The sequence below is a fragment of the Podarcis gaigeae genome, assembly GCF_964106915.1.
Source record: "Podarcis gaigeae genome assembly, chromosome: 3".
Classification (NCBI taxonomy): domain Eukaryota; kingdom Metazoa; phylum Chordata; class Lepidosauria; order Squamata; family Lacertidae; genus Podarcis; species Podarcis gaigeae.
In genome coordinates this window covers 41,920,524-41,934,858 of record NC_139680.1, presented here as the reverse complement: position 1 = coordinate 41,934,858, position 14,335 = coordinate 41,920,524, and the positions used below count along the sequence as shown (strand labels likewise).

The 14,335-nt window shown below is 44.7% G+C and overlaps 1 protein-coding gene across 2 annotated transcripts in view; it reads left to right on the top strand.

Annotated features, from left to right (window-relative positions):
• Positions 1–14,335, top strand: part of SNX14 (sorting nexin 14) — a 39,598-nt gene that overhangs the window by 10,144 nt on the left and 15,119 nt on the right. Inside the window, exons 10-15 of one of the 2 annotated variants that reach the window (XM_083730152.1) lie at positions 7,892–7,936; positions 8,021–8,101; positions 8,222–8,336; positions 9,321–9,476; positions 9,827–9,951; positions 10,970–11,028. In XM_083730152.1, the coding sequence (XP_083586278.1) occupies positions 7,892–7,936; positions 8,021–8,101; positions 8,222–8,336; positions 9,321–9,476; positions 9,827–9,951; positions 10,970–11,028 (581 nt within the window). Of the gene's footprint in view, positions 1–7,891; positions 8,102–8,221; positions 8,337–9,320; positions 9,477–9,826; positions 9,952–10,969; positions 11,029–14,335 lie in introns of both variants that reach the window. The other variant, XM_083730151.1, reaches the window with a different exon arrangement.

The window sequence follows — 14,335 nt, the reverse complement described above, 5'->3', positions numbered from 1 at the left end:
GACTCATAGAATTGTAGAGTTGGGTCATCTAGTCTATCTAGTCATCTAGTGGGTCATCTAGTCCAACCCCCTGCAATGCAGGAATCTCAGCTGAAGCATCCATGGCAGGTGGCCATCAAATCCCTGCATAAAAACGTCCAGTGAAAGTTGAGTTCACCACCTTCCACCGTCAAACAGCTCACTGCCAGAAAGCTCTTCCTGATGTTTAGTCGGAATCTCCTTTCTTGTAACTTGAATTTGTTGGGTCGTGTCCTAGCCACTTGAGCAGGAGAAAACAAGCTCGCTTCCTCTTCCACGTGTATGTGTGTAAGAGAGTGGAATTTAAGTGAAGTGCTGACAGCTGACGGTCAGATAGGGACTGTCTGAGAGATTTTCTGTGGGTTAGACAGGAGGCTGGGATTAGAGAGAGGGACTTTCAGGGTGGGCAGAAGGGGTGTCTGACTTATCTGAGAGGACTCCGAGTTTATCTGTCATTGGGGACAGATAGTGAATTGGCTCTCAGTTAAAGATAGGGATCGTCTATGGATAGGCAAGGTTTTCTCTCTCTCTCTGTGGGATGTTAGAATTCTAGAAGGGGCTGGGAGTCTTTTACAGGTAGCGTAAGACAATAGCCACTCTAGAAAGAGTGTATTTGTCCAGTGGCAGGTTTATAGTGTGAAGTTAAGGAAGATCTTAAATATCTCTAAGCTATAACTTTATTGAGTATAAACAAATGAAGTTCCAGTTTTGCTACTAAAAGTCTCTCATCCTTACTCAGTTCACCTGGGTAGGGGGTTGAACGGCCACAGTTTTGTGCTGCTGTAAAACCATTATTATTATTACACAGTGGCTCTGGTCCTTTCTGGTAGGGCACGCCCAATGGCTGGTATTAGGGGACTTCTGTTCCACTCTTGGCCTTTGGCCTGGGAAACTGCTGGAGGAAGTGGAGGTTTGGGCTGCAGCGCCATTAACATGCAGATGCCACTTAGCCCTCATTTCCACCTCATAGTTCTGCGGAGGCAGTGGAACGTATGAGCTGGCAGTCTCACTCTGAGGTGGCTGCCTTATGTGGTCAATCATTAAAACCATAGCATAGAAACAGACCCTTAGTCAAAGGGAAAGAAATATAATATATGTTAGTCATAGTTTGCATCTTTGGATCAAAGGGGTTGTTGTTGTTGTTGATGTTGTTGTTGTTGTTTATTCAGCACCATCTATGTGCTTGGTGCTTTCTGAAGAACAGGTATGGAAGTTCCCTGCCCTAAAACAGATGCAGAGAAACTACATAGGAAGGCAGTGTCACAGAGCTTTCTTCACATGAACGCACTGTTGGAATTCTGCCTGGGTCAGAGGAATGTGCCACAGCGTAGGCACCGGCAGATATTCCTTGTCGACCTCCCCGCTGCTACTCCCGGCAGATAAGCAGGCGAGGTCTCGGCGATTCTTCCCAGATGTGTGAGAAGAACACACCTTTCTTCTCTCTCCCCTTTGGTGTCCCCAAAGGGGAAAGAAGCAGACAGTGATCTATTTACATCCTTTATTTCTGTCTCTTACATCATTACAGAGAAACATGTCTGCACTCAACAGCAGTAAGAAAAAACTCCACCCATGTACTTCCAGTACGGGTCATATGACACACACACTGAGTTAACATCCGGTGCTCAGTACAGAATGGACTGCCCCTTTCTTTCCATGGCAACAGTCACAAACATCCTGTTTGGCTTTGCAGCCACCTGCAGCTGACTGAGCTGCTAGAGCATTTGCTTGTAGCTGCATTGGTGCTTTATGGTAACATACTCCCCCTAAAGTATCAATGTGTGCTGCTAGCAAAGCGTCATCCAGAGAAGAAAACAAACAGTTGTTATACTTATAACATTCCCCTGTTGTTTCAGTTCCACCCTTGGAACTACCCGCCACTGGTTTAACCAATGTACCTCTCTGGTTGTGTGACTTCCAAGGAATGAGTGCTTCTGCATTACCTTGGTTAGGAACTCTCTGTTGTGCCTTTGTCTCTGACTCAGACACAGCTTCAATTTGTCCTTGGTTGTTTACAACAGCAACACATGCAATAGCTAGGTTTGCAAACTCTTGTGAATACCTCTTGGGTGGTACACCCTTCGTTGCTCTCTGAGACCTACGTAAGAGGTGCTGCTCTTCTTTGCTTTCTGGTTCAGCCTCTGAACTCTCTGGAGAACCAGTACTAAGCTTAATCAGTGGTTCATCCTCCTCTTCTGAAGGTCTAGTCATTATGTGAGATTTCCTCTCAATGACTGTTACAACTGAGCTATCGCTGTCATCATCAGTACTACTGAACTCAATAAGATCAAACTCATCATCATCATCAACAGAATCATCTCCAGTGGGAAATGTGTGAACAATCACTCTCTCCTGTTCAGGAGCACTCTCTAGAAATTTTGTGAGAATCACCTGACTGGATTCAGACAAAATTACTCTGTAGAGACCCTTTTCATAACCCACAAAAATGCCTCTGGCATTCTTTACCCCACCTGGAGTTTCTGTTCTCACATGAGACCCAAAAACCTTGAAATGAGCAACTGAAGGTTTTCTATGGAACAGTTTCTCAAAAGGAGAACATCCCAACTCTTTTGAAACCTTTCTCAACCACGTATAACAAAATGACAATAGCAACTCCGCCCAGAATTCATTTGGCAGATGCGAACTAAGCAATTGCGCATGCATTCCCTTTTGCAATTCTCTGTTCACCCTAACACAGACACCCCTGTTCCACGATTCTTCGGAACTAGCAATTTTGTGTCTTATCCCTTTCTCCTGCAGGAACCTCTGGAAATCCTGTAAAAGAAAAAGTGGCTTCTCACCTGTACAAAGACAAGCAATGTTAGCATCATGCATATTTTTAACCTTGTCACAAAACTCTTTAAACCTTTCTAAGGCTTCTTTTGGTTTCTCCAAAACATAAATCCAGACATAATTTGTGAAAGAATCCATACACACAAGGTAATATTTTGCATTGCCTCTAGATGGTGCTAGAGGACCAATCACATCAGCATACACCCACTGAAATGCTCTGTCGACCCTCGAGGTCACCTGCTTGGTGTTCTTCCTGGATACACCTGCAAAAGAAATCACGTTAGAATCACAAGAATTACATTCCATGTAATCACTTTGATCAAAAGTCAACAAATACAGTCCATCTTTCTCTTTGGCAGAAAGATATAACTCTCCATCTTTGTAGATCTCGCAGCTTTCAGCATCATAGGACAGTTTTAGTCCTTTCTTAGCAATCTGTGAAACGCTCAGCAGATTGAACTTCAACTCTGGAACCAAACATCGTTGATAGTCAAGTTCAGACTTTCAAGGTACACAGTTCCAATCCCGGTTGCTTCCAGTTTCTGACCGCTGGCTTGTTGCACAGCGAAGCTTTGCTTCTTAAATGTCGAAAATAAATCCCTGCGTCCTGTCATGTGAACTGTGGCTCCAGTGTCTAGAATGAAGAAGTTCCCCGCTTCTGGTGTGGCTTTTAGCGACATCAAAGCCTTTGCAGTCTGCGCCTTTGAGATGGTATGACCTTTGCCTGACGCCTCAGACTTTGTGGAGCTCACCTTGGCTCCTTTCTGCTGACGTGGCTTCTTACAGTTCCTCTGAAGATGCCCAGTCTGGCCACAATTGTAACATCGGACAACGTTGAATGCCACAGCATTTTCCCCAGTAGCAACAGCAGTGGGGGTGTTAGAACTCCGTTCTTCCCTCCCCCTGTCTTTCACTTCCAGTGCGGCAAGTCTGTCATGTTCATTCAGAATAACCGTAAACATCCTCTCCGAAGTCAAATCGTTCGCTGGAAAGGAACCAAGCTGACTGGCAACTGTTTTGTAAGTCCGATTCAGGCTGTTTATCACCATGAAGCAAAACACTTCCTCCTGCAAACGGAAATTACGTTCCACCATCTGTTGCCGCAGATATTTCATTTCCGTCAGGTGCGCTTGAACATCTCCATCAGGCGCAAGCCTCAGATTTGTCAGCTTTTCAAAATACAGCAACACTGAAGAACCTGCATCTCTCTGATGTGTCCTTCGCAAAGTGTCCCAAACCTCTTGTGCGTATTGTAAATCCTGAATATGCACAAGCTGGGAATCTGAAACACACAGAATTATAGCCGTCCTGGCCTTCACATTCTGTGACTCCCCAGCACGTGTTGGTGCTGCAGGGATGGGGTTCTCAATCACCTCAAACAGTCCCTGATTCTGCAACAGGGCCTTCATCTTAATAGACCAAGATGAATAGTTGTCATTAGTTAAAAAAGGGTGGGCTAGGCAGGGCTCCCACTTTCTTGGCATCCATTTTGAGTCCTTGCTTTAAAACTCGCTCTCAAACCTGCTAAAATCCAATAGCTGGTTTGTTTACGCTCTTGCCACCTGACAGCTCTCAACGCTGGCTGCGTTGGAAAGTTCCAAGAGCTCTTCAGACTCTGTAGCCAAAACATTCCATTGTAACTTTCACTTCTCCTCTCTGAGGCACAGCCTTCACTGAAGGGCGTTGCTTAGCAACAGTGCATTCCTTTCCTTGTACAGGAAACCACAAGAATCTCTGGAATGCAAGCCTCTTCCCACTCGGAGCTGTTTTTCCCAAGCGCTGCTCCCATGAACCAGAGAATAACTCAATCTGCGTTCACTCTTTTTAAGCCTGAAAAGTTTGCATACCTTGGGCTCCGTGGCTTTGGCTGTCTTTTCGTCTGGTCAGCTTCTGGCTGTAGGCTGTAGAGGATCAACCTCTCATTGCAAACCTCCATGGAGCGATGAAAACAGCAGCTCTGCTACTATTGTTGTTCAGAACCATCAGCCGTCCTCTGCTACCACTGTTGGAATTCTGCCTGGGTCAGAGGAATGTGCCACAGCGTAGGCACCGGCAGATATTCCTTGTCGACCTCCCCGCTGCTACTCCCGGCAGATAAGCAGGCGAGGTCTCGGCGATTCTTCCCAGATGTGTGAGAAGAACACACCGTTTCTTCTCTCTCCCCTTTGGTGTCCCCAAAGGGGAAAGAAGCAGACAGTGATCTATTTACATCCTTTATTTCTGTCTCTTACATCAGTACAGAGAAACATGTCTGCACTCAACAGCAGTAAGAAAAAACTCCACCCATGTACTTCCAGTACGGGTCATATGACACACACACTGAGCTAACATCCGGTGCTCAGTACAGAATGGACTGCCCCTTTCTTTCCATGGCAACAGTCACAAACATCCTGTTTGGCTTTGCAGCCACCTGCAGCTGACTGAGCTGCTAGAGCATTTGCTTGTAGCTGCATTGGTGCTTTATGGTAACACGCACACAAACAGCCTCCGAGGGGGGAAAGCATGACCCACACAGCTCCAACTTTTTGGTACTTGGCGGTTCTGAAGGGAAGATATGGTGGAGTCCCATATGACCAGAGATTATGCCACTGTGTGTTGGGTGAGGTAGAATCCACAGAGCACATTTTACTGAGCTGTCCCTTCTACAACGATTTAAGACAGTATCTTATAACTCCATCCTTCCCCGGCTCAGTTCCCGGCAAAGAGGAAAGCAGACAGCATATCTGCTAAATAAGTCTTCTGGGAAAACAACTTTGTCAGTGGCTAAATTCCTTTTCCTGGCACTCAAGTGTCGGAAACGTATAACTGAATGCTTTGATGTGTTTTATCTGTGAGAGGTCTAGTACTGTGGCCCTACCTTATTTATGTATCCCTATGATGTTTTAGTTTATAATTCTGTATTGTGTAATGTTTATTTCTGTCTATCGGTTGAATAAAGGAAATTGATTGACTTTTTGGTAGTATTGCCACCACTCTTCCGAGAAGCCTCTTAATCCAGGAATTGGGAAACTACCTGCATATTCTCTCTCCAGTCATCGCTGGAAGGCTGAGTCAGCCCATTCTCTCCTGATTCCCTGCCTGCCCAAACCTTGGAGCGTGTTCGGATCAGCTTAGCTCCTAAGCTGTAGTGATCTCAAGCAACCAGCCAACCTCCAGTATTACAAAACGATTACCGTATTTTTCGCCCTATAGGACGCACTGTCCCATAAGGCGCACCTAGTTTTTTGGGGGGGAAATAAAGGGAAAAAAATTATTTCCCCCCCAGGCGCGGGGCTGGGGCGGGGGAGGCCCGCCGGAGCTTCCCCTGACCCCAGCCCCCAAACAGGCAGCTCTCTGCAAGCCGTGGGAGCCCAGGGCTGGCTCCCGCCGCTTGCGGAGAGGTCCGCGAAGCCTGGACGTGCTGAGCTCAGCGCGCGCAGGCTTCCGCATGCAGGCACCTCTCCGCAAGCAGCGGGAGCGCTCCCCCCGCTTGTGGAGAGGTCCGTGAAGCCTGGACGCGCTGAGCTCAGTGCGCCCAGGCTTCCGCATGCAGGCACCTCTCCGCAAGCGGTGGGAGCGCTCCCCCCGCTTGCGGAGAGGTGCGCGAAGCTTGGAGAGCGCGAGGGGTCTGTGCGCACGGACCCCTCTCGCTCTCCAGGCTTCAGCGAAAGCCTGCATTCGCCCCATAGGACGCACACACATTTCCCCTTCATTTTTTGAGGGGAAAAAGTGTGTCCTATAGGGCGAAAAATACGGTATGTCTTTAATTAAAAGAAATAATGAAAAAGGAAGGGGGAGGAAGGAGAGCAGAGTGCAAGACAAATCAAAATGTAACATCTAGCTAGCTTACTTGAGCAAGTTATTAGGTTTAACTGAAATACCTGGAATAAACATGGATCTGCAAGTGTTCTGATGAGGACCAATTCTAGTAAAAAGAAGCCCTCGCCTATATATTGGGTGGGCAAGGGGTTGGTGGGGGAGCCCAACCAATGCAGAAGGAGGCAGGACACCTTTAGAGATTGGTGCTTTGAAAAGAGTAGGAAGTATGAATTGGAAAGATCTCTAGGCCTCCCATCAACAGACTTGACTAAAGAGAAAAAACTAATGTATTGCGGCAGGCGTGCACATTCCTGAGACATGCCATTCCAGTCTTTGGTCTAAAGAAAATTGTGGATGGACGGACAGGTTTGTACAGATCACCATGATGGGCTTTTGTGTGTGTAATGAGAACATGGTAGGAAGGGAAAGAAGATGTGGTTATTTCAGTTGCACATGTTTTGGATTGTGTGCAGTAAGGCTTCCTGGAAAAGAGGAGTTTTCAACACTGGCTTAAGGTGGTCAGATAGTGGCAGTTTAGGGCTTAAGGGGCAACAAGGGAAGATGGGCAGAGTCTTTTCAGGGAATAGGAGACATTTGGATAGATGGCGGCGGTAGAGCTGGATGAGCAAATGTCACAGGAAGGGGTGCGTCAGGAAAAGAGAATGGAGAGATAAGGGGTGGCAAGGTAATTGGGGTTATCGAAGGTGACACAAGGAAACTTTTACAGGATCTCAATCTAGGACTGGGCTACTGCCAAATCTCTACAAGGAGGGTGGTGCTGCAGGAGCCTGATGTTTTTCTTAGAACTGTTTTTCTTCCAGTGAGTAGTAGTAGCCTCCACCAGTGGAAAAAAAACGTGTTGGAAACAGCAGTTTCAGGGAGCGGTTCACCTCCTTCCTGTCCATTCTGTGCTTTAAATCCCTCCCGCAGGATTCCGCAGACGCCAAGTTTCGTCAGGCTGTATCTCATCTCGTTTCAGCTTCAGATCTCTCTAGTGTTCTTAATGTTTTGATCTGAATTCAAGTTTCTGCGTCCAGAAGGATGAGCAGATGTGCTGCAGCTAGCAGCTTACAAGCATGTGTCTGATACCTCTTCCCACTGGCGCTGTTTTGGTGCCTTGCAGAGTGCAACTAAAGGCGGGGCGGTTTTTCGGAAATGGCAGGCATTGTAGCCATTTTGGTTCCACATTAGGAGGGGTGCAGTGCTGCAAAGTTTTCATGCAGGTGTGGCCCTTTGGGCTCCAACTGTTGTGTGTAAAATATTTTTTTCTTAATCTTCTCTTTAGGATACTGTGAACCACTTGCTACTTATCTTCATTGATGACAGCCCAGTGAGTACTGACAAAATGCGAATACAATTTTTCTGCTTCTGGAATCCCATGTTCTTGCTCAGTTGGCTTGCTCTTCTTCCGCAGCCCGAGAAAGCAACAGAACCTGCTTCTGCCTTGGTTCCCTTCCTGCAAAAGTTTGCAGAGCCCAGAAGCAAGAAGCCCTCTGTAAGCACCAAACAAAAAGTTTAAATACTGTGCATGTATTTACATTGTTGTCGTTCTTGTTTTCGTTATTGAAATTAAACAAGGATTTTTTTAATTTATTAATTTTTACTCTTTATTCAGGTCTTACAATTAGAGCTGAAAGAAATTAAAAACCAGCAGGATCTTTTCTTTCTCTTTATGAACTTTTTGAAAAAAGAAGGAGCGGTGCATGTCTTGCAGTTCTGCTTGGATGTAGGTACGGTACCGCAATAAGTTCCTACTGCACCTGTATTAAATAGCCATTATTGTGAGTGGTATGACTTAACTAGCTGAACGTTCCCAGCGATGCTCAATAATTCTAATACACACACACATAAAATACTGAGATTTATAAATGTCTAATGTAATTCACTCATTTCTGGGGCTCTGTACATCCCCCGCCCTCCCTAAGCTGACCCCAATAATATCCGACCAAAATCTTGCCCCGAATCAATTCAGGGTGAGGTTGATGTTTAATTGGGACATTTCAACTACATCTGCAGTTGGGAGGGGCATCTCCTGCAGAGGGCAGGGAGCTTCTGTTCTTCTGGGTGCTGTTTCACAATGGCAAAGCAAAGCAAACCTGCTCAGTCAGCAAGATTGCACCCTTGGTAGGTGGCTCCTGCACTGCTGCATCACGTCCTGCCAGACCTGCTTTCCCTCCCCTCACTGCTGCCCCACCCCCATGTAATTGCCACCTCAACGTGCCCCAGCTCACTGCAGTTCAGACGACCCCATTCCTCTCTGTCACCAACTGCCACCTTCTCCCACTCTGTGGCTGCCATCACCGCAATTTCATTATGGGAAGCGGCTGACTGAGCTGGACTCATCTCACTTTCCACTGATCCCCAAACCAACTCTTGCATCAGCACCACCGTGGTGATGATGAGCGATGGTGAGAGAACCGCCGGCATGGGGACAGTAGCTAGTTTTTTTCTCCCCCCCCCTCCCCCTATGCCTCAGTCTCCTGCCTTGGGACCTTTGTGGTCTTGGCCATCCCCTTTTCAGTCCTCTTCGGATAACATGCCAGCAAAGCAGACCCCTGCAGCTAGCAGGATTGCACCCTCTGCTCACTGGCTCAGATTGACTGTGATGCGTACCCGTTCCCTGACAGCTGCAGGTCGCTTCAGGGTTTTCTTTGAAGGGAGTATTTGCAATATTCAGAAATAATGCCTTTTTTTTCATTTTCTTCCACCAACAGAGGAACTTAATGACAAAATTTTGCAGCCAGAATTGTCAGATTCTGAAAAGATGTCCCTTCATGAAGAAGTACAGAAAATCTACAAAACCTACTGTTTGGATGAAAGCATTGACAAAATTAGATTCGATCCTTTCATTGTGGAAGAGATACAAAGTAGTAAGTGAGCCGGGTGGAAGAAGTGGTCCCTTTGGTAGTTGGCTATGCACCTGCAGTTACTTTCTCCCTTACCTTGCCAGTTTCCACAGGATAATAGAAATGTTGGGCCAGATTGTACAGTACCTGTGTAGTCAAAGCACATGCCTTGATCAAACTTTGTGGCCTTGACATTCGCACCCCCATATGTCTCTTCTTGACTACCAGAATAACTGCTCTTGTCAACCTCCCAATATCAAGAGGGCAGAATTTGATGATTTAGTCCCTCCTGAGAATATCTAATCCTCCTATTACTGTGCATTTTATGCAGCTGATATTTTACACACCAACATTCTCCGCATTTTCACCTGTAGTTGCTGAAGGTCCCTATGATGAAGTTGTGAAGCTGCAAAGGATGCGATGCCTTTTTGAAGCCTATGAGCATGTTTTCTCACTCTTAGAGAGCGTATTTACACCTAGGTTCTGTCACAGTGGTGAGGTAAGCCCGAAGATGAGAGAAAGCTCATATTTATTTGGTCAGATGTATTTTAAAAGCAGAAATGCAATACAGTGGCTTTAATACTTGCTCATTTGTTTTTAGTTAAGATGGTTTCCATTATTACAGAGTTTTGGTCTCTGAAATATGTTGAGCTCAAAGGTGCTTGTTATTCTTCCTGGGCAGAATTCTAACGTGGAGTGATAATGCTCTATTTTTAAAAATAGACCTCTGAATATAGATCTTCCAGTTGCCTTAACTGTGTAGGTGGGAGAGGAGGAAGAGCAAAGGAAGAAAAAGGCTTGACCTTTACCCTTGCAAAAAATTGCGTGGGGAGAGAGTGAGGGTACAGCCTGTACAAACCCCTTCTCCTTACTTGCAAAACTCCGTTGGAAAAGGACTAGCATCAATGCACTTCCTGCAGAGGGCAGCACCGAGTTGTTAAGCCTTGCCTGCTGAGGCAGGGACTTTTCTTGTTGAGGGGAGCGAAACTGTTCTTGTCAATGTGAATAACTGGGGAAACGCTCAATAGAACACCATGGATATTGTTCCCCATTCATGATTCCCCCCCCCCACCCCAGATTATATTATCACCTTGAGACAAAATAAGGAATCTGCCTTGAAATGACACTTCTGCTGATTAAGAGCAGGTTACAGAAATCCTTTACATTAGTAGTTCCCAATTGGTGGTCCGTGGACCTCAGGGGTCTGCGTAACACATGGAGGGAGTCCATGGCACCATTCACATAGCGAAAAACTAACATAGAGATATCAACATTTGCAAACTCAAGGGGTCCATGGCTTGGTTTATGAAAAACTGTGGGTCTGCAGTACTTAGCTAATTGGGAACCACTGTTTTAGATCCTAGTAGTACAGTTAATTTCAAATTTAATAGTATCAAAATGTGTCTTTTTATTTTGAGTATTTCTGACAAATGAATCATCTGCTTTATTATGGAAAATATATTTATGAAATGAAAAAGATGTGCTTAGCCATTTTTAACTTTCTTTTCCTGGCTTAGTTTTTCAGACATCTCTTAAAAGTAGATGAATCTCCAACACGCAATTCTAAATCAAACAAGTAGGTGTATTATACTTGCATGTTTTGAAAGCTTTTTTTGGGGGGGGCGGACAATGACGACAATAAGATTGTCAGATGTATTCGGCTTTTATTAAACTTTGTTTCAATACAGGCTCGAGAAAACAGAGCATGTTATGTTAAATAATCATTGAAATGGGTTGTCGTACATTGACCACAATACCTTCCCTGTCTTTGACAAGCTCCAGTTAAGCACTACAGCTCAGTGGTAGAGCATCATGGGTTTGCATGCAAAGGGTTCCCTAGTTTGATTCCTGGCACTCCTGGTAGGGCTGGGAGAGATCCCTTTCTGAAACCATGGAGAGCTGCTGCCAGGCGTCCCCAAACTCTGCCCTCCAGCTGTTTTGGGACTACAACTCCCATCACCCCTAGCTAACAGGACCATTAGTCAGGGATGATGGGAATTGTAGTCCCAAAACAGCTGGAGGGCCAAGTTTGGGGATGCCTGCTGCAGACAGCACCCAGCTAGATGGACCCAGTTTTCTATATTTCTGTGCAACTGGACACCCTTGGCACCAGACCACTTTATGGGGTGGGGAAAGGAAAGATGATCCCTGGACACTATTGATTGCCTACTGTTTGAATATGGCCACAAATGGCAAAAAAAAAAATGAAATTCAAGCTTTTAAAACGAATGCCACACAGTGCCTATGGGTGTGGGCAGGGTATCAATGACAAGTAAAAAATAAATAAATGCAAATCAACAATTTAAGTAAAGTCCATCTTCCTGGGTTTAGGTAGATGCTAGTATCCTGTCGTCTTTAAGCAAGGAGAGGATTCGTGTCCTGAGCATTGCAGGTGTCTGCTTGCTTTGGGAAAGATAAGAATTAATGAATAGATAAGTGCAACTTGATGGTGGCAAGCAGCACATCATTGCAGACCCTCCTACTTGCAGTTTGCATTGGTATGGTTAAAATGCTCGCGCCACTTTATTCTTGGAGGGGATCTCTATTTCTGCATGTGCACAGATAACTGTCAACCCAGATTTATTGATACACATGGCTGGGATCCAGAGTCACAGGTGTACATTATGGCAGGCAGAGTTCTATGACTGTGAATGCACAGGTTTTCCAGTGGTTTTTTTGTGCTGAGAGTAGGGTAGCCCTATCTGCATACATGGGACTGGATTGCATGCGAAATGACCCTTGCCTATTTAGCAGTAATACAGTCCTCTTATGCTTAGTGGTAAGTAACTTTTGCAATTCAGTCTCCTAATTAGCTACGTAGCTCCACATTTTGTTTGTAGATATTTCCTATCTAAAGAAGAATGGCGTGTGAAAAACAATCGCCTTTCTGGAGTATGCGCATGTTGTGTCTGTTTGTGTAATTCTCAGTATTCTAATATCTCTCATAAAATTCTTTATGATCTCATGTAATTGTTGGGCTTGGTTTCTGAGTTTAAAATAGTGCACGTAGCTAGTTTTTAAAGTACGTAATGTGTTATTTTGTTGAATCAATATTAAGCCCAATTTTCTTTTTTAAAAAGAAAACACAGTTGGCTAACTAATCACGTGTGTGTGTAAGTTATATTTTATACTCAAGGTTAAGAGCTTACAAGAAGGTGGAGAGAGCTTGCCTTTTATCCTTCCAGCCATGTTAGGATTTTAAGTGTGGAAAGAGGGCTTGTGACAGCTCTCAAGCCAAGCCAAGGGGAGTGGTAAGACCACACCTTCTTCCAAGTGCCTCCAAAGCCCAGTGTCATGTCTGGGGAATAACCAGTTCATTGGCAACCACAAATTTTATCTGGTTATAAAACAGTCAAAAACTGAAGATATCTGCTTGGTGCTTACATGCTGCCATTGGATTAGTGTCAGTTGGATTGGAATGCAATGAAATGCAGCTAAAATAAGGGGCTAAAGAAAAGAAAAAGGGAAAAAGAGAACTAGTATGGCTTTCATTAGTATGAAAATAATTCAGGAATATCTTCCTTGCAGCCCTCAGTTATTCTTGCTACTTTTAAATCATTGCTGACATTTGTATTCTGGGAAGGATATTCTTTCCTCTTAACTGCCCACCCCAAATCTATGCAAGTGATGCATTTCCTGCCATGCAGATGCAATTACCATGGAAGTGTCACCTGTTTCTGTTGTCCTTTCTGGGTAGCTGTAAAAGGCACAGAAGTCCTGCCCCCAGGGGTGTGTGTGTGTGTGAGAGAGAGAGAGAGAGAGAGAAATGGGCCATCCTACTGCACCATTGTTTCAGTGCTCAAAGAAGGAGAAATCAGATTTCTGCTGTGATCTCACCAGTTCCACAGACCACTTTACATCTTCGGTGCACAGCTTCGCCAAATGCATTAAATTTAAGTTCAGCTCCAAGCAAGCATAACTGTGGTGTCACAAACTTTATGAAACAGCGCCAGTACTTTTTTATCATACTGTATATGTAAGCGAATGCAAGATCAAGCTGTTGTGAAGAAAAGCAGATACGTCCAAGTGCATTTGGAAATGACAGCCACTATAGCAGCTACTAACGTTTTTAACTGCACTGTTCAAGTAGAATAGAAGTGTAATGGGATTCACCTTTTTCTTGGCTTGTGGAATACAGTACTATTAGTTGCCTAGCTGGAGAGGTAGTCTCTGCTTGGATTGTTTATAGTAAATTGAGCTGACATGCCATTGTTGCTTGTTTACGCTGTATCTATTTGTGACTATATCATATTTCACTTGTACACATTTTTAAAAAATAAATAAATACATGGGAACTATTTCCAGGCTCAAGTGATAGTTCAAGTAACTGCACATTTCTGTCTTGTTTTGAAACATCAGCAAAAATGGCATTCGGTTTGGCTTTAAGGCATAGCTTTCCTTGGATATTTTCTGAACTCTAGAAATCTCCCACTAAGCATTCCTAAATCACTAGCCACCTGTTGTACCCAGGCTAGTTTAATGATGCTGTTTTAATAACTGGGTCAAATAGTTGTGCATATTCCTTTTTCTTTAAATGCACTTCTTCCCCATTGAGGTTTTATATATGAACACAGATGCACACTGCAAGCAGATATCTGAAGACCCTGTTCTGTTTAGCGGTGCTTTTGTTAGCAAAAAACACAGTGCAGTTATTCCATAGCTATTACCAAATAGTGCCCCCCCCCCATTTTTTAATTTACCATCACTACCTCTTTTTGAATAAGACCCACATTTTGCGTGGGGTTTTTTCCACCCCCACTCGGATGCTTGGTGTGTTTCTAGAGTAGGAAATGAAGTTGGCTTTGTTTGGTGTAAGGGCGTCAGGCCAGCGTGCATGCATGAAGCGGCTGTATATGTGAAGCATGGCTTTTTTTGTGTGAGGA